Genomic DNA, 24385 nt, shown 5'->3' with positions numbered 1-24385 from the left:
AATCTATCCGTTAACTTTGTACTATGGTGAAGGACCTTTCCAATTCACATTTTATACTTGAATTCAAAATCATTGTATCCAAATGTTCCACAGTATTTGATTTTTAGTGTTGAAATTCAGGTTAAAGAATTACATTTTGAGACATTTAGAAAAGTCAGTATAATTTTACTATAAAATGTACAAAAAGAATGTTCTAATAAGTAACTTTGATTACAAGCGCAGTCAAACTATTTCAACAGTACATTTAGTATTTGTGAATGAACTTTGTGTCAGTGCTGCCTGTAAACATGTATATTTAAAAGTATTTTACTCTGAAATATTTCTTCTAGCATCTGGCATGAAAGTTGGTTTAACAAATTTTGCATTTTGTGATATCAGTTGAATCAGCATCATTGTGTGCTCACACATAACGGCCTGGTGTGTGGGAGTAAGAACATGGGAGAAGCTCAAGCCCTAAGATTGTTGAACTCAATATTGAGAACCAGAAGGCTACAGAGTTTCCAAGTGGAAAATGAGGTGCTGTCCTTCCAGCTTGCGTTGGAGCATGGTAACAAGGCTGAGTCAGAGGTGTTGGCAAGGGAGCACTATGGTGTGTTGACGTAGCAGGCAACTGGAAGCTCAGTGTCTTTCTTGCAGACAGAATGTGTGTTCTGTGAAGCAGTCACCCAGTTAATGCTTAGTTTCCGCTAATGTAGAGGAGACCACGTTGTGATCAGAGAATGCAGTCAAATGGATTGCGTGAAGTGCCTTGTTATCAAATGATCTGCTATTACACACAACTCATTCTTAGCTACTAACAGTCCCCTTTAACAGCTAGTGAAAGTGAGTGTTATCAAACAAAATTTAGCACAAATATTACAAGTAAAGTCAAAGAGATAAATTTGAGAAGTATGGTATAGGAAATAAAAATGGAAACATTAATGGAGTTAATTCCCAAGATGATCAACCAATGTTCAATAATTGTGCAAAATATTTAATCTTGGCCTTGTCTTTATTGAATTATAATGCAACAAGTATTCATTTACATGACCATAAATCCTTGCAGTTATTTGATTAATATTAGTTTCAGTAGAATGTTACACGGTATAGGATGTATGGATAAAAAGTTTACTAGTAAAAACAGGTACACCTTTTTCCCTCATTGCTGAACTGGAAGTGGTGCAGCAAATAATCATTAGTTTATCTGCAGTTCTCACTTCACGTTCAGTTGAACTGAAATAATGTAGGTCTTCATCAATTTGATCTCAAATTGCTTTGGTTCTACACTGGCTGTGATACAAGCAGACAGAACGTTTTATTTTAGAAGCAGTTCCGAGAAGTTATCTTTTGAACTAATTAGCTTGCAAAGGCATCAAAAGATCTTAACAACTTTTGGAAACCAGTGAATGGTATACAGAATTCCACCTATCTAAACAGAATATTATAGCCACAGTTTAACTGAGTTACTAGTTCCAAGCTAGATCTTTTATAATGCATGTTGTAAATGAATTCTGCTTTGAAAAATGCAGTTCAACAAAGGTTGAGATTTAAATATTCCAACTTTTCATTTTAAAAAGACACCTTTGAAACAAATGAGTTTGAAGCTAGAGTGACTAGTAGAGGGAACAGGCATTATAAACCAAGTTCCTCTGTGCACCGGGGAATGGGTTAAGATTCACATTATCAACTGGAGCATCAGAGTTTAAATAGGAACCAGGGCCAAAGAATATTTGTAATCAAAACGTTTGCTGTCAGTTCGAGTACAAAGTCTACAGAAAGAACAAACTTATGTTTATATAGCACCTTTCATACCCTCAGAATGTCACAAACACTTCATTGGTATTGCTACTAAAATAGTTAATTGACTATGTCATTGCACAAAAAAGTGTGGTAGCTAATTGTACATAACATGAGATTAGCCATTGAATCATGTATATAAAGTGATTAAATTATATTTTTAGGTGGTGTTTTTGTGGGGAAAATATTGGCTAGGTCAAAATAGTATTGAGAAGGCAACTTCAATGTTACTGGAGGGAAACACTTGTAGACTCTTCTTATTTCTAATTGCCAAATATCTGGACAGTATTCTTATCTATGTTCACTCCCAAGTACAGATTTTGTTATCTCAATCATGCTCAAGAAGAGTGAATAATAAGCAGTCTCTGGAGTTGACCATATGTCAGTTCATACCTAAGCTGGTTTTAATATGTTACTTTGTTCAAATCAGATTAATTTACGTGCTTTGGCCTAGAAATCTACCAATGTATTTAAATGGATTTTATTATAAATAGCACAATAAATTGTGGAATTTAAAAAAATGTTTTGGTTCTTTAAATAAAATAAGAAGATTAGGTTATTCATTTATAAGAGGATAAGATTATGCATAAGCATCATTGTATCAGACCATCTAAATTATTTTTATTCACTTTAATTCTTTTTGTTTACATGCCATGCTGAAATTTGTTTGAATTGTTTTCATGTTTCATCTTTTGCTATTATTGTTATAAAGTCCATGGTCAACATCAAACTGCTTGTGAAAGTATGTCTGTTTCCCACTTGCTTCCATTTTGGAAAGATAATGCTGTTGGCCCGAATCTCTCTCCTAAGGCCAAGAATAATCTACAGAGCAACCACGGTGAATACCAAAATCTTCTCTTAAAAGCAGTAATTATCCACACATTCACACTTCATGTACAGATGCACCTTGATTATCCGAATGACGCTGGTGAAGAGTATTTTGTCGGAGAATCGAATGCTAGATAATTGTGGTTCCTCTGTATTGGGATGCAGCCAAAGAATTTATCTAATGAGACAGAGGGTTGTAGTGGAGGGTTGTTTTTCAGACTGGAAGCCTGTGACCAGTGGTGTTTTTCAAAGATCGGTCTTGGGTCCACTTTTGTTTGTCATTTATATAAATGATTTGGATGAGAATAGAGGAGGCATGGTTAGTAAGTTTGAGGATGATACCAAAATTGATGGTATAGTGGACAGTGAAGTAGATTATCTAAGATTACAAAGGAATCTTGATCAATTGCCCAATGGACTGAGGAGTGGCAGATGGAGTTTAATTTAGATAAATGTGAGATATCGCATTTTAGTAAAACAAACAAGGGCAGGACTTACACAGTTAATGGGTAGTGTTGTAGAACAGGGAGACCTAGGGGTTTAATTACTGAATACATTGAAATTTGTGTTGTAGGTAGACAGAGTGGTTAAGAAGGCATTTAGTACGCGTTCCTTCATTGCTCAGACCTTTGAGTATAGGAGTTGGGACACCATGTTGAAGTTGTACAGAACATTGGTGATACCTCTTCTGGAGTTCTGTGCACAGCTCTGATTGTCCTGTTATAGGAAGAATATTATTAAACTAGAGAGGGTTCAGAAAAGATTTACAAGAATGCTGCTGGGAATGGAGGGTTTGAGCTATAAAAATAGGCAGGGCAACTTTTTCACTGGAGCGTAGGAGGTTGAAGGGTAACTTTACAGAGGTTTATAAAATCATGAGGGGCATAGATGATATACATAGGTATAGGCATATTCACATGAGGTGAATAGTAAAAGTATTTTCCCTCAGGTGGGGGAGTTAAAAACTTGACAGCATTTTATTTTAAGGTGAGAGGATAAAGATTTTAAAAGGAACATGACAGGCATTTTTTTTTACACAGAGTGGCTAGTATGTGGAATGAACTGCCAGAGGAAGTGGTGGATGCAGGTACAGTTACAACATTTGAAATACATTTGGATAAGTTCATGAATAGGAACGATTTGGAGGGACATGGTCCAAGTGCAAGCAGGTGGCACTAATTAACTCAGGGAACATGGTCGGTGTGGACTAGTTGGACCAAAGGGTTTGTTTCCATGTCGTATGACTCTATGACTCTATGGTTCTTCATTTCTCTGTTAGAATCCATGAGATGATGCTTACGTTTACAATGCTTGATTGCAGTCTGGCTTTCTTTACCTTTGTGTGTTGTTTCAGCACTGAAGACTTCTGAACAACTAGACAGCTGACTATCCCAGTCCGCCTCTTCACTAACATTTTTCCCAGATCCTTTCCGGAAGCCTTTCCTTTGGTGTCCACTACAAGATTTGCTGGAAACATAATGTTCTTCTTTTAACTTGCTTTCATCTTCTATCCAGGAATATTTTAGCTCACTCCTGGATCCATTGGGAGCTGGATTTACATCATTGCTGCATGTTCGATATTTTTTATTAAGCTTATATTTCAAGGCTTCTTGGTGTATTCCTGACTTACAATTTGACCAGCTGTTCACAGCACTGAATTCATAAGAATTATTCTTGTGACTGTGCTTTACTATACTATCTGATTGATTCAGCCCATCGGTGCTGTCTTGGCTAGAACATCCTGGTGCAATCTTGGTTACCTCACAGTGAGACACCAGTTGTTTGTTGTACTTTTTGCTTGAATTCCTGGTCTGGTTATCATCCTCCAACCTTGGTACAACATTTTGAGAGTTTTTAATTGAAATTTTCCAATTGCTAGTTGGATTTTTCCATGGTTCTTTGAAGCCTGAATGGGAAGAAGTCCATAGATCCTTGGTGCTGGAATACAGGTCTTCAGAGGTACAGACTAAATCCTGTTCTTGGCTCATCAGGTCACAGACAGAAACAGCACATCTTTGCCCTGAGCAACGAACTGTATCTTTTAAGTGCAATTGGCACCCACCAATAAAATCTTCCCGAAAATCCAACTGATTGCCTGAATCCTTCCACTGCACCTTGAACTCGCGGTCATATTCTTTCAGCTGATGGCCAGCACTACTGCTTGAGGCTTTCTGCTTGGTGCCAGACTTGCTGATGGTGACAGTCCATCTGTAGCTGCTGTCATGGTCATAATCTCGCCATCTGTTTTGCGGTGTGATGCTAACCTTGGTGCAAAGTTGGCTCAGTTTGTTCTTCAAGTCTATTCGGAAGCTTTTCCCGTCATCAAAGACTGTTCTCCGCCACTCGGAGTGGTTAATGGAGTTGTTGGTGCCACAGCAGAGATTGAGATTCGAAGGGCACGCTAGCTGGTGATAATCCAGTAAACAACTAACAAAATCTTCATAGTGGTAAAGGGGGCGGCGGATCTGCTGGTCTACAGCAGTGACCTTACGTGAGTGCCCATTGCACAGATGGGCATCGTCACCTCCTGCAGGCTGCTTATGAAAGTGAGTGCCACAACCTTGCATTACAGTGATTTGTAGTGATCCAGATTGCTGAGGTGTTGAGACCTTTCCCTTGACTGGGCAATGCTGTTCCTTGGAGTCAGTGGGACCCTGGTCTATCAGGGAGGTTGTGATTGGAAAGTTGTTGGTTTGTGAGGTCAAAGTCTCTTTTTCTCCAGAACGTGACTTGTGCTTCTCCCCATCCACGTTTCTTTGCCACGTCTTAACCTTCATCCACTCTGAAGCCTCCACGTTTTGAAAGCCTTCCTTCTCGGCAACATCTTCACCTGGTTTCTTCTGCTCGTTCTCCTCCACATGCTCACGTTTCACCCTTTTCTGGCGACGTTTTGCTGTGTCATTCTCAGGAAGCTGTCTCTTCTGAAATCTCACTTCCTTCTGCAAGAACAACTGCAAACAAAGAGAGACGGTGAAGCAGTTGTCAAGTATAAAGGTGATGCTGAACAAGAATTTTTCATATCTATAAAATGTTTACTGGCATTTTATATCATTCGTACCAAAAAGAGATGATCATCTCACAATCCCTTTTCCGTTCTTGGGACCAAGGCATTGTTGGTTGATGATGCCCATTCCTAATTGTCCTTAAAAGTTGGTGGTGAACCACCTTCATAAACCGCTAAATCCATGTCATTTAGATACATCCACAGAGCTGTCAAGGAAGCGGCTTTTTAAGAAGTAATTCACACATGTGGGCATCACTGGCTAAACCAGCATTTCTTACCCATCTCTAACTGTCCAAAGAGCAATTAAGAGATGACCATATTGCTATGGATCTGGACTGACATAGAGTAATAGAATCATAGAGATGTATTGCAAGGAAACAGACTCTTCGGTCCAACTCATCCATGCCAACCAGATATCCCAGCCCAATCCAGTCCCACCTGCCAGCACCTGGCCCATGTCCGTCCAAATGCTTCATATTCACATTCCCATTCAGATGCCTTTTAAATGTTGTAATTATTCTAGTGTCCACCACTTCCTCTGGCAGCTCATTCCAAACACATACCACCCTCTGTGTGAAAAAGTTTCCCCTTAGATCTCTTTTACATCTTTCGCCTCTCGCCCTAAACCTATGCCCTCTAGTTCTCAACTCCCTGACCCCAGGGAAGAGACTTTGTCTATTTACCCTCTCCATGCCCTTCATAATTTTATAAACCTCTATAAGGTCAGCCCTCAGCCTCCGATGGTCCAGGGAAAACAACCCCAGCCTATTCAGCCTCTCCCTACAGCTCAAATCCTCTAACCCTGGCAATATTCTCGTAAATATTTTCGGAACCCTTTCAAGTTTCACAACATCCTTTCAATAGGAAGGAGACCAGAATTGAATGCAATATTCCAAAAGTGGCCTAACCAATGTCCTGTACAGCCGCAACATGACCTCCCAATTCTTGTACTCAATACTCTGACCAATAAAGGAAAACATACCAAACGCCTTCTTCACTATCCTATCTACCTGCGACTCCACTTTCAAAGAGCTATGAACCTGCAGTCCAAGGACTCTTTGTTCAGCAACACTCCCTAGGACCTTACCATTAAGTGTATAAGTCCTGTTAAGATTTGCTTTCCCAAAATGCAGCGCCTTGCATTTATCTAAATTAAACTCCATCTGCCATTTCTCAGCCCAGTGGCCCATCTGATCAAGATCCCATTGTTTTCTGAGGTAACCTTCTTCGCTGTCCACTACACCTTCAATTTTGGTGTCATCTACAAACTTACCTCTTATGCTCACATCCAAATCATTTATATAAATGACATAACATAGTGGACCAGCACCAATCCATGTGGCCATTCCACTGGTCACAGGCCTCCAGTCTGAAAAACATTCGTCCACCACCACCCTCTGTCTTCCACCTTTAAGGTAAAAACAATGACTGCAGATGCTGGAAACCAGATTCTGGATTAGTGGTGCTGGAAGAGCACAGCAGTTCAGGCAGCATCCAAGGAGCTTCGAAATCGACGTTTCGGGCAAAAGCTCTTCCACCTTTGAGCCAGTTCTGTATCCAAATGGCTAGTTCTCCCTGTATTCCATGAAATCTAACCAGTTTCCCATGGGGAACCTTGTCGTACACCTTACTGAAGTCCATATAGATAATGTCTACTGCTCTGCCCTCATCAATCTTCTTTGTTACTTCTTCAAAAAACTCAATCAAGTTTGTGAGACATGATTTCCCACTCACAAAGCCATGTTAACTATCCCGAATCAGTCCTTGCCTTTCCAAATACATGTACATCCTGTCCCTCAGGATTCCCTCCAACAACTCGCCCATCTCCAACATCAGGCTCACAGGTTTATAGTTCCCTGGCTTGTCCTTACCACCCTTCTTAAACAGTGGCACCACGTTAGCCTACCTCCAGTCTTCCGGCACCTCACCTATGACCGTAGGTAAGGACAGCAGATTTCCTTCTCTGAAGGACATAAGTGAAACCAGATGGGCTTTTTATGACAATTGATAGTGATGACATGATCACCATGCCAATTCTCTGTCGCAGACATTTTTAAAATTCAAATTTCACCATCTGCCATGGTGGGATTCAAACCCATCCCCTCAGACTTGGAAAGTACAGTCAAAGAAATCCTCAAAAGTTACCACATTTTGTAGTTAGGATATATTACAACCACAATATCTCAAATGGGAGGGGTGTGTGTGAATAATTAGGCTATTCGATTGGATGACAGTCAAGTTGATTGTTCTTTCAGTGTGTATTTGCAGCTACACCCAAGTAAGGTGTATTTCTCTGTCTCCACATCTGTCTCATAGATGTTGCAAAAGATAAAGGAATCAGAAAGAAGCTCCTTGCTATATATAACCCAAATTGCGTCCTGCCTTATGAGCCTTGGCACTTATATGGGCCGGTCTTGTTGAGTCTTTGATCAATGGTTAGCGTACTGAGGATATTAATGGTGAAGGATTTAGCAATGGCAGTGATGTACACTGAGATAGTAACAGAATACTCCCCACTTGTCTGGATGGGTGCAGCTCCAACCACACTCAAACAGCTTGACACCATCCAGGACAAAGCAGCCCGCTTGATTGGCACCCCATTCACCAATTTCAACGTTCATTCATATCACTGCCATTGCACCTTCAACAACAGTGTATAACATTGACAAGACACATGGCAGTAACACACTAAGTTTCCTTCAACAGCATTTGCCAGACCAGGGACGTCTACTACCTAGAAGGACAGAAGGACAGCAGATGATATGGGAACACCACAATTACAACTTCTGCTCTAAGCTACTCTCCATCCTGAGTTGGGACAATATCATCGTTCCTTCACTGTTGCTGAGATCAAAATCCTGTAAATCTCTTCCTAACAGTATTCAAGGTGTTCCTACACCCCAAAGAGTACAGTGTTTCAAGAAAGCAGCTCACCACCACCTGTGCAAGAGGAATTGGTGATGGGCAATAAATGCTGGCCTAGCCAGTAACACCAATATCCCAACAACAAACAACAAAATACTGGTTAATTCCTCTCTTGGTGGAGATTGGCATTGACTGGCAATTCTGTGATGTAAGTGTCTGGATGTTGTCTGGGCCTTGTTCTTAGTGGGCATCAATTACTTAACTGTCTGAGAAATCACGAATGTGAAATTGCAAATGTACTGTTCTTTGTCCAGTTACATCGAGAGGCTGGAGAAGCTTAGATTGTCCAACTTAGAACGGAAGAGAAGTGTTTAATAGTAATATTCAAATTGAAAGATTTTGCCAAGAATAAATAAGGTTTTGTTTCAATGGTGACTGTTGCCTCACTGACAGGACCCTTGAGGCCTGAGGCCTATTCTGAAAAACCTAATGAAATTGTATTTCCTTTTCATTCAAAAAATTTTGCAGTTTAAATGAACTCTATTCTCTCAGCTCTCCATCAACTCTCCTAGCCCTCCTTCAACAGGAAGCGGTTCGGGAAACACTGACTCAGAGCACTGCCACTTCACTCTTCTGAGTATGCCCATCTTGAAGAAGTTCTGCTCTTCTCTCCGATGAGATTAAAACATTTTTCAACATCTTTTAGTTCTGAAGATGATTTGTACCAGCCTTGGAAACATTAACTCTGTTTTTTCCCTCTCTCCACAGATGCTGCCAGATCTGCTGAGTTTCTTCCCCATTTTTCTGGTGTTATGGTTCACCTTTTCACCATCTGCAGTATTTTATTTTTATTTAACCAGTCTGTTATCGGCAATATCCTATACAGGATCTACAGTATGAGGCAGAGTTTCAAGTGGGAAAGATTAAATGTGTCCTTAGGTAAATGTTTTTGTACAATATGGCAAAATCTAAATCATATGATACCACCCGCAGGATAACACAAGGGGACATGTATGCAAATACATTCCAAGGAAGGCAAAAGACATGTGTAATGGTAATGCACTAACTGACAAACTTACTATAGTGTCATTTTCTACAGCTCGCACTTTGTACAACGTACAATATCTGTTGCCATACATTTTGCAATCCCAAATGTACATTTAGAAGATGATTTCTTTCTTTGATTTTATTGAGCTTGTACAGGTTTAGTTCATTGTACTTGGCAGTTAAAGAAAGCCAAAATATTGGTTGCTATGTTTATACAATCAATTGACATAAGGGAACAACAGGGTGTGTCCTGTCAAACATCAATGCAAAGTTGGGTGAGTGGACAAATCACATTTAAGTTTTGTTTTACAAAGGTGATTAAATATTATTCAACAGATCCAAGTGAAAACTTTTGGAAATGAGCCCACATCATTCCACAAACATCAATTAAAGGGAGTCTGGTTTACTCCATTTGCTACTGATACTGAAGAATGGTAGTGCAAGGGTAATGCAAGTTATTCTGCTTGGGTTCAGAATGTTCTTCAAACAGGACAGTGACAAACCTGCAGGTGGGGTAATAAATAAAGTATATGAATAAAGTATATTTTTGAAATAAAAAAAATAACATGTTCCTCTGCCATGGGGATGCAGACAGCTACCCCAGAGACAGGACAGTCAAATGGACAATGGTAACCCCATAAACTGGGGGTTAAAGAAGTTTCATTTGCTTTTATATAACAGGGCGCCCACTCAGTATGTGGGTTCCGCTGAAGCCACAGCTAAATACTAAGAGATTGGATGGTTAATAAAGGGAACTATAAATAGGATAACTATAAATTTGATTAATTCAATCTGTTCTTTGTAATGTTAAGACATGCAATGTATATATCTATGAACGACATGGCAAATTGTACAAGTACCAAAGATTTATTTCTATGAATAAAGTATATTTTGAAATAAAAAAAAAATGTTCCTCTGCCACAGTCCCTTTGACATTCACAGTCCTTCTAATGACAGGAATTGCAACCGTTGGCAGGAAATGAGGTGGTTACTGTGCAGTGATGAAGGGGAAGAGGGTTTAGATGGCACACATGTTTTGATATTTCACAGGAACACAACCCCCGAAATACTGATCACCTGTGTCTGAATTTGCGACACTTCATAGAGTTTTTACTCAATGAACAGTTTCACACAAACAACATGATGCAGTGTCCTCAGGAAAACTTTAGGTAAAGATTGTGTTGCAGATTTTTCTGGTGCTGACATGCTCTGTCCACAATTTGCTTAGTGCCATCCACCTCTCAATTTCCAGTCAGTGACAGTGCATTGAACTAGTCCCTTGCTGACTATTCCTCCTTTTCCTGGTACTTTCTTAAGCATGATGGTGCTACCTTTCACATGCCGACAATGCAGGGCGCTACCTCTGTCCACGCCAGTGATCCACAGGGTGTTTGTTCAACTTTCCAAATGCTTTCCCAAAATCAACATCTAAAAGCCAGAACCTCCTTCAATTTAGTGCCGGCTAAATCAGGTTTTGCTTTCTGACTGCAATTTGCATCCAAGTGCCTCAAGCCTCTCCTTTTCCATTTGCCACGTCTTCAGCTGTCCACCCAGGTTACACTAATGGCGCTATTGTACAGTAATGCAGTTTGTTGAGATTCATTGTTTCAAAGACTCACCCAGCTGAGTGGTAACAAAACCCTTTGATATGCAGTTGACATGCTCCATCTAGTGGCCCAATTAAGAATTGACTGAATGAATCAGTAGTGCCTGGGGAAAAAGAATTACAAGTTGCTTTGGCAGCAAACTGTACCTACTACTCTAGAGCTTCCTAAAGTAGGGATTGGGAGATCAAGTGCGGTCATGGGTTGAAATTTGGGGTCATGCACTCCAAGGTAGATTCCCTCCCCCTGCTCTCCTGGTCTTCTCCAACAAATCCCCCATTCTCCAACACCCATTCATTCTTCAGGCTTTACAATGGGGTAACAGTGGATAATGGTTCTTGGAAGCATTATTATATATTCTCTGATGTAATTTTAATGTTAGACTAGAATCAGCTACCTCCAAGTGTTTGATTTTGATTTTATTGTCACGCGTACTCAAGCACAAAAGTACAGGAACACAGTAAGATTAGATTCCCTACAGTATGGAAACAGGATCTTCGGCCCAACCAGTTTACACCGACCCTCCAAGACTAACTCACCCAGACCCATTTCCCTCTGACTAATGCCCCTAACACTACGGGCATAATTTAGCATGGCCAATTCACCTGACCTGCACATCTTTGGACTGTGGGAGGAAACTGGAGTACCCGGAGGAAACCCACGCAGACACGGGGAGAATGTGCAAACTCCACACAGACAGTCACCTGAGGCTGGAATCGAACCTGAGGCCCTGGTGCTGTGAGGCAGCAGTGCTAACCACTGAGCAACCGTGCCGCAAAAAGTGCATTGTGTCACCACACAAGGCACCACCTTAGTTACAAGTACAGAATCTTAAGAACAAGATAGAAAGAAAAAACAAAGTTAAAAGTTAAATATTGCAGTTATTATAATATAGTGTAGAAACATATGAAAGTTACACATGGCAGACCTTCTTAGGTTTGAGTAGAAAATAAAGAAATAAAGCTGCAAGTTCAAACATTATAATCTTTGTTAATTGCACTATTTGTTATGTCTGGATAGTGTCAATATAATTAAGAGTATCTTTCTGAAAAAATGATGTCATGAGTTATGTGTCACGTGTTTTATTACATCTCCACTTTCATTATGAAATAATTTACATAGTGGCTTACATCCACATGACAGTTGTTTAGTCACAGACCACAGCAACTAATTTGTGCATCACAAGACCCCACATATAGCAAACAGTATAAATAATGACATAATCTTGACTTTGCTGGTGGTAGGGAATGAAGGATGGAACTTGGATAGATACATGACACAGGGCTTTGTTTTGTGAACAGTTTTTATCTGTAGGTGAATTGCTCCCTCTAGTGGTTCAGTTGATTGTTATCAATTACACAATTGATTAAGTATACCGAGGAACCACGATTATCTGAATACCAATTATCCGAAGGATATCTCGAGGTCCCGACAGAAACATTACATTAAAGATGTGTGTCCAACACTGATCGTGTCTTTTGTTTAGAGTGATTAAAAGTGCTGCCAAGAACAGTCCTGGACTGATGGGAATGTAGGCATCATCTCTAAATGACTGACCTCCCATCCTCTCTCTCTCTCTCTCTCTCTCTCTCTCTCCCCCCCACCACACTTTCCTTGGAGTTCTACGCAAGGTGTACCATGAATCCCCCTTCCCCAGATAATCTCTCCAACATTGTCCTGTAGAGGACAGAGGTGGAACCTGTCAAAAAGTTGCAGTAAAACGTTGTGTGTGTGTGTGTGTGCGCGTGCGCGTATGTGTCTGTGTGTTTATGTGTGTGTGTATATATGTGTGTATGTATGTGTGTGTGTATGTGTCTGTGTGTGTATGTGTGTGTATATGTGTGTCTGTGTGTATGTATGTGTGTGTGTATGTGTCTGTGTATGTATGTGTGTGTATATGTGTGTCTGTGTGTATGTATGTGTGTGTGTATGTGTCTGTGTGTGTATGTGTGTGTATATGTGTGTCTGTGTGTATGTATGTGTATCTGTGCATATGCATGTGTGTGAATAAGTGTGTGTGTATGTGTGCGTGTATATGTGTGTGCATATGTGTGTATGTGTATGTATATGTGTGTGTATGTGTGTGTGGGTGTGTGTGTATGTCAATGTGTGTATGTGTATGTGTTGGCGTGTGTGTGTGTATATTTGTGTGTGTATGTGTGTGTATTTGTGTGTGTGTATGTGTGTGATGTGTGTGTGTGCATATGTGTGTATGTGTGTGTGTATATGTGTGTGTATGTGTATATGTGTGTGTGTATGTGTGTGTGTATGTGTGTGTGAATGTGTGTGTGTGTGTGTGTATGTGTATGTGTGTGTGTATGTGTGTGTATATGTGTGTGTGATGTGTGTGTATGTGTGTGTGATGTGTGTGTATGTGTGTGTGTATATGTGTATGTATGTGTGTATGTGTATGTGTGTGTGATGTGTGTATATGTGTGTGTATGTGTGTGTGTGTATGTATGTGTATGTGCGCGTGCTACTTGGAGACTCACCTCCCAAAAGGCAGTAGTAGCAGCAGCAGTCTTGTTGTTGGTGTCCAGTCCGGCTGCCCCAGAGAGGAGGTGGGACGAATGGAGGAGCGAGGCGGGGTTGGTGGGGGGGGCGCACGGTGCAGGAGGGGTCGGGTGGTGGGTGGTATTGGACGGGATTGAGGGCAGGGGGGTGGCAGCGTTGGACGGGTTTGGGAGGGCGGGAGGGGGCGGGGGCTTGCATGTGCTGTGGTGCTGCCTTATCTCCTGAACAGGGAGCAGACTTTACAGAAAACTCCGAACCCCAGAAGAAAGGCATTGAATCAATCAACCGAATAATTAATTATCCAAACGAAATAATGCCCACCCATCTCGTTTGGATAATCGAGGTTCCGCTGTATTGATTAAATAAAGCAAACATACTCAGCAAGTCTAAATTAACCTCAACAGGAAAAAGTACAAGGCAATATTTAACTGATATTCACACCAACCTGCCAAAGCTCCACTGGTGAATCCACTATCTGGTGTGGGACTGAGCCACACAGAGTAGAAAGATCCCAAATCAGATCAGTGTTTGGGACCTTTGGCTGGAATAGTACTCTAAACCAGGGCCTGGCAGGAGGGGAAAACTGCATATGAAAACTTTCATACATTTCTACATTATACTATAATTACTGCAGGGCCCAATAACTGGAGAATGGAAAGAAGAAAATCAAGATGACAAGGCAGAGGGGAAGCTGAAGACTGAGGCAACTGAAGGTGCGACCATCACTGGTGGAGTGATTACAGTCCGGGATGCACATGGTTCAGTATTACAGCAGTGTAGCTATCCTCAGACATCGATAAGACTGCAGAAAGATAGGTAATGGCTAAAACCTGGAGGGATTGAAAACAAGGATGAGAATTTTATAATGAAGACATTGCTCTAAGGGGCACACATGCTTGGACCGGGAGGGGAGCAAGGTCACAATCCTTTGAGAGAAGCAATTGCTCCTCATCTCTGTTTTAAACCTGTTGTCCCTTATCCTAACACTATGACCTCTGATTTAACAGTACCCCGCATCCTCTCTACATCTATTCTGTCAAGCCTTGTGGGCAACTTGCGTCAATTAGATCTCCTCTCATTCCTCTAAATACTAGAATACTATAGACCTAAACTGTTCAATCTCTCCTTATTGGACAAACCTTTTATCTCTGGAATTCTTTGAACTGCCTCCAAAGCAATTACATCCTTCCTCAAGTAAGGGGACCAAAACCATAAGCAGTACTCCAGGTGCAGTCTCACTAATGCCTTGTACATTTGTGACAACACTTCCCTACTTTTATACACCATTCCTTTAGCAATAAATGCTAAACTTCCATTTGCCTTCCTCATTCTTGCTGTACCTGCAGACAGGTTTTCTGCAATTCTTTCACACAAAGACACCAAGATCCCTCTGCAACGAAGCATTCTAAAGTTTCTCTCCATTTAGATAATAAATTGTCTTTTTATTCTTCATATCACAAAGGATACCCTCACACCGATCCATACTAAACACCATCTGCTAAATTTTAAACTACTGATCTCACCAATTGATGTCCAAATGTAGCCACTTCAAGCAGGCAACTGATTCTCAGGTGCTGAAACTGACCCATGAAGGAGTGGACATTAAAAAGGTATCAGAGAGCTATTACAACAAAGGTATCACGTTCAAATGCCAACTTTAATGACACTAGGCCATATAAGGAGATTTAGGTCAGAGCTTTGTCAAAGAGCTCATAGGGAAAGAAATCGAAGTGTGCGGCAGAGGGAAATACCTCAGAGCTAAAGACCGAGGCAGCTGAAGGTATGACCATCACTGGTGGAGTGATTACAGTTGGGGTCAGAACTAAAGCAGTGTAGATACCCTCAGACAGTTGTAGGACTGGAACGGATTAGAGAGATAGGGAAGGGGGCAACTCGGAGGGATTGAAAAGAAGGGTGAGAATTTTAAAATGATGACATTGCTTGACCAGGAGTTAAATAGTGAAATGGTAACCCCTCGGCATCAATGCCTCCAGGAAAATCAGGACATCTGAGGGAAGAAACGGAGAGGTGAAAGCTGCAGGAGAAATTCTCTCAAAGGTAGGTACTTACCTTTGCACTGTTTAAAAGCACAGTGAGAAGCCTATAAGAGTCCAGCTTCCTCTGAGCGAGCACCAGCTTTCTCTCCTCCCATGCAGTGACCTCCTTCTGCTCTTTCTCATTCTCCAGGTTTAGCTTTGATTGTCTGCTCAGGCGGTGTCTATCCTCCTGCTCTTTCTGCCTGTGCTCCCTCCTCCTCAGCTTCTCTCTCCGTTTCCTCTCCTTTTCCCGCTCTTCCTCCCTTCGTTTCCTAAAGGCAACCATTCTGAAAGTCAATGTGAATTTACACAGAACCATTCTGGGCATTGAGTTCACTTTAGCTTCATTTAACACTAGGGGTATAATTCACCTGTAAAAACAGCTGTGTTCACATTCCCTTTTGACCGCAACTGTACACATGGACCAGAGAATATAGAAATATAGAAAACAGGATAAGTAGGCCATTCAGCCCTTCATTCAACTCAGTAACCTGTTCCCACTTCTCCCCCATACCTTTTGATCCTTTTCCTAACTCCTTCATGCAACCATACAATGTTTTGGCCTTGATTGCTTTTTCTGGTTAAGAATTCCACAGGCGCATTTTTCAACACTGACCGAATACTGCTCATGGAAATTAATTTGACAGAATTATGAAATCCAGGGAAAATCGACACTGTTCTTTTTTTTAAAAAGTAGAAGTCTTGAATACTGGATCAGAAGTCATCACATATTAGAGTTATAATGAGAGTATTATTATCAGAATGTTTCACAGTACCTTGTTTCTCTTTCGATGAAAAGACTTTCTTCCCCATGCATGTAAGTGAAATAATTTGAAAAATTGTGAAATCATATCCATCCCTCATTCCATCTTCACCATTCTTCTCACAGCTGACCTTTTTGACCTAGCTTTTGGTCACCCTTTCTAAAATGCACTTCTTTGATTCAGTGTCCATTTTCGGCAGATTGCATCTCCAGATAATGCTTCAGAAAAGTGTTCTGAGTTGTGTCTACAGACACAAGTTATACAGTCTTAGAATTTTAATAGAATAGAAAGAGGTCCTTCAGCCCACTTCCAGCATCTGCAGAAATTTGCTTTTATCCGGTGTTTAACCCACTGCCAGGAATACCTACCCTGAAGAAGTACTGCTCTTCCCTCCAACAGGAATTTCGTTTGTCTCTCTCCCCCTGTCCACCTTCACTGCTCAGCTTTGACAAAGGGTCAGTTAAACTCGAAACGTCAGCTCTTTTCTCTCCTTACAGATGCTGCCAGACCTGCTGAGATTTTCCAGCATTTTCTCTTTTGGCTTCAGCCCATCGTGTCCACATCATCAAGTACCTATCTATTCTAATCCTATTTCCCAGCACTTGGCCCATAGCCTTGTAGGCTGTAGCATTTCAAGTGTTTATCTAAGCAGTTTTTAAATGTCTTGAGAGTACCTACCCCTCCTACACTTTTAGTTCCAGATTTCTGCCATCCTCTGGGTGAAAAGCATTTTCTTCAAATTCCCTCTAAATCTCCTTCCCCCGTGTGCTGCAGCAGGATATGCGAGTGCCATGTGATCTTTTTTTGCACTACGATTCAATGATGTGTAGCTTGTAGAACAATAATTGTTTTTACTGGTTCTCAGCTGAGGTCTGAAGAGGGACAATTTTAACCCTAACCTGTCACTTAAGAAATGGCCAGCACTGGGTGCAATGCCAGTTTTACACTCTAGCCAGATTGGTTCTTTTTTAAAAGCTGACAGATAGTGAAGTAAAAACTAGCAGTTTATTTTATTCAGAGTATTTTCATACCCAGTGCATTAAAAATGTTCATGTCCTGTAGAAATTATGCTTCGGTTGGTTCTGTAAAGTTGCAACTAAAATAACATTAACGTCTAGTCTTCTATATATGGGAGGTGTTGAGGCAGTTAGTTACATGTGGACATATACAATAATGTTATGCTGTACGTTTGCAGTAGAAGATATATGTTATCTGTATCACAATTACCCTTTCTCAAAGAAAAAAGTCTTGCATTTGTATAGTTCCCTTCACACCCTTAAGATAGTTGATTTAGAAGGTAACATGGAATGAATTTGCACACAGTAAGATTACACAAATGGATACACGACCAGTTCATCTGCTTTACTGCTGATGAATGAAAGGTGAAATTTAAAGTAACTCTCAGTACTTTTTGATCATTTATTGGATATTTCTCTTGCCTCCTTTGCTTTCCCCAAATAGACTACCTCACACTTCTCCTTCTCCCACTCTCTTTGATCAGTCCATTGATACCTTCCTGCAGCCTATAGCCACTTTCTTCACTGGCAACTACCCTGTCGAGTTTAATCCTATTCCATTACACACAAGTCCAAATCATTCAAACATATCACAAGTTCAGAGCTGACTGGAAATAGTGTCCCAGTTACAAAAATACCCATTAAACCCGCTACCATTTGCTCTGGGAACCAACATTGGATCCAATGATTTTGTACTTTCCTGACCCATCCATGAAGCCAAATCTGATTCTGTACTCATCTAACATTCACACAAGCATTTTTAAGGAAGAGCCAATGAAACAGCACTCAGGAACAAAACAAAAACACACTAAGTTTCTCGTTCTCTCTCTCACGCATAAATATGAGCATCCCACTCGGAAGGAACTACACTAGTACGGTACATAGCTTAAAGCCCACTAATCTATATTCTTATTAACTTAGCAATAGGAGTTTGACCTAATCATTAAATGTATTTATTTGAAATTCCTGAGCTAAGTTCTACTTATCCATTTATTGGGGATAAATTCTCCATGTTAATTCCCAACCAAGTAAGATAACAATGTTCCAAATATACATAGGAACATCCAAGTGAAAGCTAAACTGGATTCCTTGGTTGCTTGCATTTAGCAACTGAATTTCATTCAATTTCTAAGTAAGTCTGTGTGCACTGTACATTTTACAACGTATTCTGATTCCCTACCCCAACCACTATATAGATCATGCTACCACTAACCTTTAACAGAACAGCTTGCAAATGGGATCATTTATTGTCTAATTTTGACAGTGTCAAATAGGTTCTGCAGATATGAATCCAATGACAAATGTTTCCACCAGCAGGCATTGGTTCAACTATTGGTTTCTGTCCCGACCTCTCTGCTTTCTGTGTGTCCCCTTTTCGTGTGCAGACCAAAATGTTAAAATTTAAGAATTCCATAAATGCTGTTAGAAGTTGGAAGGCATTGGGGTCAGGGTGACAATATCTACCATTTAGTATCAGCTCAACAACTAGTAACTATCACAGTGGAGTACACAAAGCAGAGCATCACACAAAACTATACAATGGGTTTATACCACTGATTTTGTTGACTGATTATCTAGTTTAGTAGTTATTGCAACGTGGACTCTTGACTGACTTGGAGACACTGTTCACAAGTTTCTTTTACTCGATATAGTCTCACCCACAAAGTAGATTCTGATTTACCGTTCAGCCTCCTTGGCTTGTTCCTCTTCCTTGTCCCTCCGCTTTTGTTCCTCACGCTGCTTCTCCAACTCTTGCAGCTTCAACCTCTCCAGGTTTCGCTTTTCAATCGCCGAGTCGCTAAGGTGCTTGGTTGTGTCAAAGGTCACCTGGAAGAGAAAGTACGAGACCGGTCCCTGTACGAGTTACTGCACCTTAAAACAAGCACACATTAGGAGTAAAGATACTGTTCATCAGAAGGTGGCATGAATAAATCAGCCAACTAGCAGGGAATCAAATTGATCATATCCCTCAAACTCCAATGTACAGATGCAAACAGGACTAATTAATGAAATTGAAGGAAATTTAGAATAGTCTACTGGGAAGCAGAGATTAGAATTTATTCCTTTCCCAAGGCTAAATAGGTGTATTTTTTTTCCTTATTACACAATTAGCCTCCAGTGGCATGTGCTACTATGAAGCAATAACTTATTCTAACAACAAAAAGACTTGCATTTGTATTGCACCTTCTTTTTTTTGCCAAAGCACTTTACAGCCAATGAACACTTCTAAAATGTAGTTACTGCTGTCACTAGTCACTAGTCCTTCGAATTCTCTTCCACAGAGAGGGATGGAGGTTAGGTTAGTGGATATATTGGCCAAGGTAAATTTCTCTTCAACAAGGATTATAGGTGGAAGCAAGACAGTGCACCTAGAGTCACAATCAGTGCAGCCATGATTTCATTGTACAAAAAACTGAAAGACTGCAGATGCAGGAAATCGGAAACAAAAACTAAAAAAAAGCTAGAGAAACTCAGCAGGTCTGCGGAGAGAAGCAGGGTTAACATTTCAAATCCAATGACTTCTTCGGAATCTTATTAAATGCTGGAGCAGGTCTAAGGGCTGACTGGCCTAATCATGTTACTAATTCCTCTGGTCTTACGTCATGCAGGAAATAAGACAGCCAATTTGCACGTAGCAAGTTCCCACAAACAGCAAGGTAATGCAGCCCAGATAATTGGCTGTATTTTGTGATGCGAACTGAGAGATAATATTGGTCAGGACACTGAGGTTACCATCCTGCTCTGCTTCAAAATATTTAATCATATGTAACAAATGCAAAGACTGTAACTCCATACCTTTATGTTACATGCCACTGCCTTTCCATCATCCCCTTTGTGCATCAACTTCATTCCCCGTAAGGACTCCATCGCCTTCACAAAGCCTGAATAATCCTGGTATTGGATGTATGCTTCGAAGGTGGGGAGGCCACCAAGGCTGGAAGTGTTGAACTTCTTCCCTGTCATTTCCTCTCGATAGGGATCCAACATGGGAATGTCAACATTTCGGATCTTTCCAAATCTGCCAAAGACCTTTTGAAGGATCTCTTCCATTGGCTTTTCCCTATTGAGCTGCTTTGAAGAGAGCCACTTGCAAGGTAGCCCTTCCATATGGATAGTGTCGGGTCTCTCACCAGGCAAAGCCTCATTCATGCAGTCAGCAGTCTTAAAAAAGGACTCCCAGTCACACGGGCTGGGAAAGTTGACTTGAGTTACAACTGCCAGCACCTTCGCTGTCTCATTGATACCGTTCACCTTAATAGTTTTGTTGTTAAACTTTTCCCAGACAGTTTGAACTTGATTCTTATTTTCAACTTCTGCCTCAAAGCGAATGAAGTCCATTGTGCTGCGTGAGACTTTGAGCGATGTAATCTGATCTGGGTATGCCATTTTCTTCAGGGTCTCCATCACTTCCCAGTTTGAAATGAGTCTTGAGGATAACTTAGTCTTGGGAAACATCACACTGATTGTCAGCCTTGCAATTGGTTTCAAGTATAGACACTGAGGAGCGAAGAGTTCCACAGCATCAGAAGTATCGAACAATCTGGTGGCTGCCATGGCAACATTAAGCTCTGGAGATAAAGAGAAAAATAATTATTAAAAATAAGAATATATTTAGAAAATGTCTTGCAATGAACATTATCATAACTGCCTAGAAAAGCATTAGTGCAAAGCAGTGGCAAGGTCTTTGGATTATTATTTATTGTCAGTGACAGTTACAATGCTGTATGCATTTACATGGGTGGAGTGGGGTAGACATCAATCTGGTAGGTAAAAACAATGACTGCAGATGCTGGAAACCAGATTCTGGATGAAGGGCTTTTGCCCGAAACATCGATTTTGAAGCTACTTGGATGCTGCCTGAACTGCTGTGCTCTTCCAGCACCACTAACCTAGACATCAATCTTCCAACCTCTGCAGTTTGTCCTCAAACCTAGTCCACTCAAAATTCAAAACTAGCCTCCACCTTTCAATGGTTATAAGGATCTCCTTGGCAAGGGTTTGCAGAGTTTTAACAGCATCTCCCTAGTTGCAACCCATACCAGCTAGAAGAAGTGCATAGGATCACCACCACTAGAACGTTTCCCTTCAAGCCACATACCATGCTGACTCAGAAACGCACTGCTGTTCCTTTAGTATCCGTACAGTCATACAGCATGGAAAAAGACCCTTCAGTCGAATTAGATACATACCAACCATTTTCCCAAACTAGGAGGCACTGTCAGTGTCGTTATATGTGGCACAGGTCTGGCCTATTCCCAGAACCTGTGCCGTCGCAGTCACCCGAGCCATCTTCCAGTTTATATGGAGATCAAAGGTGGCCAGGGTCCGAAGGGACTCGACGTACAAATCTCTGGGCAACGGGGGCAAAAACACACCAAATGCCACCCTCACCCTGATTGCCACCTTTGTGTGTGGCTGCATCAAGCTGTGCGTGATCCCCGGTACGCAAACACAAAGTGTCACTACATACTGAGGTTCTACCTGTCCAAGGTGTTGCAAAGGATGGGCCTGACCTCACTGCCGCAGAATGCTCCGAGTAGTTGGACCGTTCCCTACCACCTGTCCTTCGTGGAGAAGTTTATGAAGAAAAACACCTTTGACCACAAGTCCATCAGGAAGTGGTCGGCACGTAGTGTACTTGAGACCCTTCGGGAAAAGGAGAGGGCAGATCCTATCAAGCGGTTCCCTGAGCAGACTGTCAAAACCATTTGGCAGAATGCCTCATCGCCAGAACTTTCCAACAAGCACCAAGACATGGCTTGGCTGGTGGTGAGAAGGGCTCTGCCTGTGAGATCCTTCATGCACACCCGGACTCTGCCGCACCGCACGCTGGCCTCGAAGCAGCTGTGGGGGGGACGAGACTGTCACACACCTCCTTCTGGAATGTGCCTACGCAAAGGTAGTCTGGAGAGGAATGCAGTGGTGTTTGTCGAGGTTCGTCCCGAGCAGCGCCGTGACGCAGGACTCCATGCTGTACGGTCTGTTCCCCGGGACGCACACCGAGACGAACATCAACTGTGCCTGGAGGATCATCAACTCGGTGAAGGACGCTCTCTGGGCGGTCCGAAACCTGTTGATCTTCCAGCTGAAGGAGCTGACCCCGACTGAGTGTTGCAGACTGGCACATTCCAAGGTCCAGGACTACGTGTTGAGGGACGTGCTGAAGCTTGGGGCAGCTGCCGCCAAGGCGCGGTGGGGAAAGACCACCGTGTAACTTATGCCTGCCTAAAGAAGAACAGGGGGCCCGCGCAGTAAGTGGGCTCCACTGACACCTCAGCTAAATATATGGATGGTCAATATACAGACCGGTATATATGAATGATTAATTCCGATCTCTGTATGTAAAGCAATGTAATGTGTGCATAAGAATGGCATGACCAATTGTATAGGTATAGATATCCAAATAATTTTATGAATAAAGTATATTTGAAATTTTTAAAAATTTCCCAAACTAGGAGAGTCCCCATTTGCCTGCAGTTGACCCATATCCATCCAAATCATTCCTATTCATGTGTTTACCCAAATGTCTTTTAAACATTATAACTGTACCTGCATCCACCACGACCTTTGGTAGTTCATCCCACACACAGCCACTCTGTGTAAAACAGTTGCCCCACACGTTCTTTTTCAAATCTCCTCTCACCTTAAAAATATGCCCCATTGTTTTGAACTCCCCCACCCTAGGGAAAAAAAAACCTTTGCTATTCACTTATCTATGCCCTTCATGATTTTATAAACCTCTATAAGGTCACCCCATAATCTCTGACCCTCCAGTGAAAAAATGTCTCAACCTATCCAGCCTGTTTTTATATCTCAAACCATCCATTTCCAACAACATCTTGGTAAATCTTTTCTGAACCCTCTCCAATTTAATAATGTCCTTCCTTTAGCGAGGCAATCAGAACTGCACACGTACTCCAGAACAGGCCTCACCAATGTCCTTTAGAAATTCAACATGATGCCCCAACTCCTATATTCAAAAGTCTGAGCAATGAAGGCAAGCGTCCTAAATGCCTTCTTAACTACCCTGTCTAACTGCGGCACAAATTTCAAAGAATTATGTACCTGAACCCCTAGGTCTCTCTGTTCTACAACACCAGCCAGGGCCCTACTATTAATTGTATAAGTCTGGACTTTGTTTGTTTTATCAAAGTGCAATACCTCACATTTACCCAAATTAAACTCCATCTGCCACTCCTCAGCCCATTGATCAAGATCCCTTTATAATGTTAGATAACCTTCTACACTGTCCCCAATTTTGGTGTCACCCACAAACTTACTAACTATGCTTCCTATATTTTCATCCAAACTGTTTATACAGATGACAAAGAAAAGTGGACCCAGTACCAATCTCTATGGAACACTGCTGGTCACAGACCTCCAGTCTGAAAAATAACCCTCCACCACCCTCTATCTCCTACTTGTATCCAATTAGCAAGCTCGCCCTGAATCCCATGTGATATAACTTTACTAATTAGTCTACCATGCGGAACTGTGTCAAAGGCTTTACTAAAATCCGTATGAACAAGATCTACCACTCTACCCTCATCAATGGAACATAGAACTGTTCAGTACAGGAACCAACCCTTCAGCCCATGACACTGTGCCAATCAGAATGCCAAATTAAACTGATCCATTCTGCCTACCTATGATCCATATCTCTCCATTCCTTGCACAATCATCTGCTTATCCAAAAGCTTCTTAAGTGTCCCCATCGTATCTCCCTCCACCACCACCCATGGCAGTGCCTTCCACAGTCCTACCACTTCCTGTGTAAAATGTTTGCCCCTCACATTTCCTTTGAACTTTCCCCCTCTCACCTTAAATACATGGCCCCCAGTTTTAGACATTTCAACACTAGGAAAAGTTTCTGACCATCATCTCATAATTTTAGAGACTTCTATCAAGTCTCCCCTCAGCCTCTGCCGCT

General features: G+C 41.4%; 1 protein-coding gene across 1 annotated transcript in view; it reads right to left on the bottom strand.

Annotated features, from left to right (window-relative positions):
- Nucleotides 1-972: 972 nt before the first annotated feature.
- The window catches only part of LOC140496051 (A-kinase anchor protein 17B-like), a 35129-nt gene continuing 11716 nt past the window's right edge, over nt 973-24385 (bottom strand). The window contains exons 2-5 of the mRNA XM_072595527.1: nt 20251-21023; nt 19136-19281; nt 15709-15946; nt 973-5555 (exon numbers count right to left, since the gene is read on the bottom strand). Coding sequence (XP_072451628.1) covers nt 3789-5555; nt 15709-15946; nt 19136-19281; nt 20251-21009 — 2910 coding nt within the window. The 5' untranslated portion in view covers nt 21010-21023 and the 3' untranslated portion in view covers nt 973-3788. The remainder of the gene's footprint in view (nt 5556-15708; nt 15947-19135; nt 19282-20250; nt 21024-24385) is intronic.

This window comes from Chiloscyllium punctatum, chromosome 25 (genome assembly GCF_047496795.1).
Source record: "Chiloscyllium punctatum isolate Juve2018m chromosome 25, sChiPun1.3, whole genome shotgun sequence".
NCBI classification, from domain to species: domain Eukaryota; kingdom Metazoa; phylum Chordata; class Chondrichthyes; order Orectolobiformes; family Hemiscylliidae; genus Chiloscyllium; species Chiloscyllium punctatum.
Note: the sequence above shows the minus strand (reverse complement) of the source record. Positions and strands in the feature narration are given on the sequence as shown.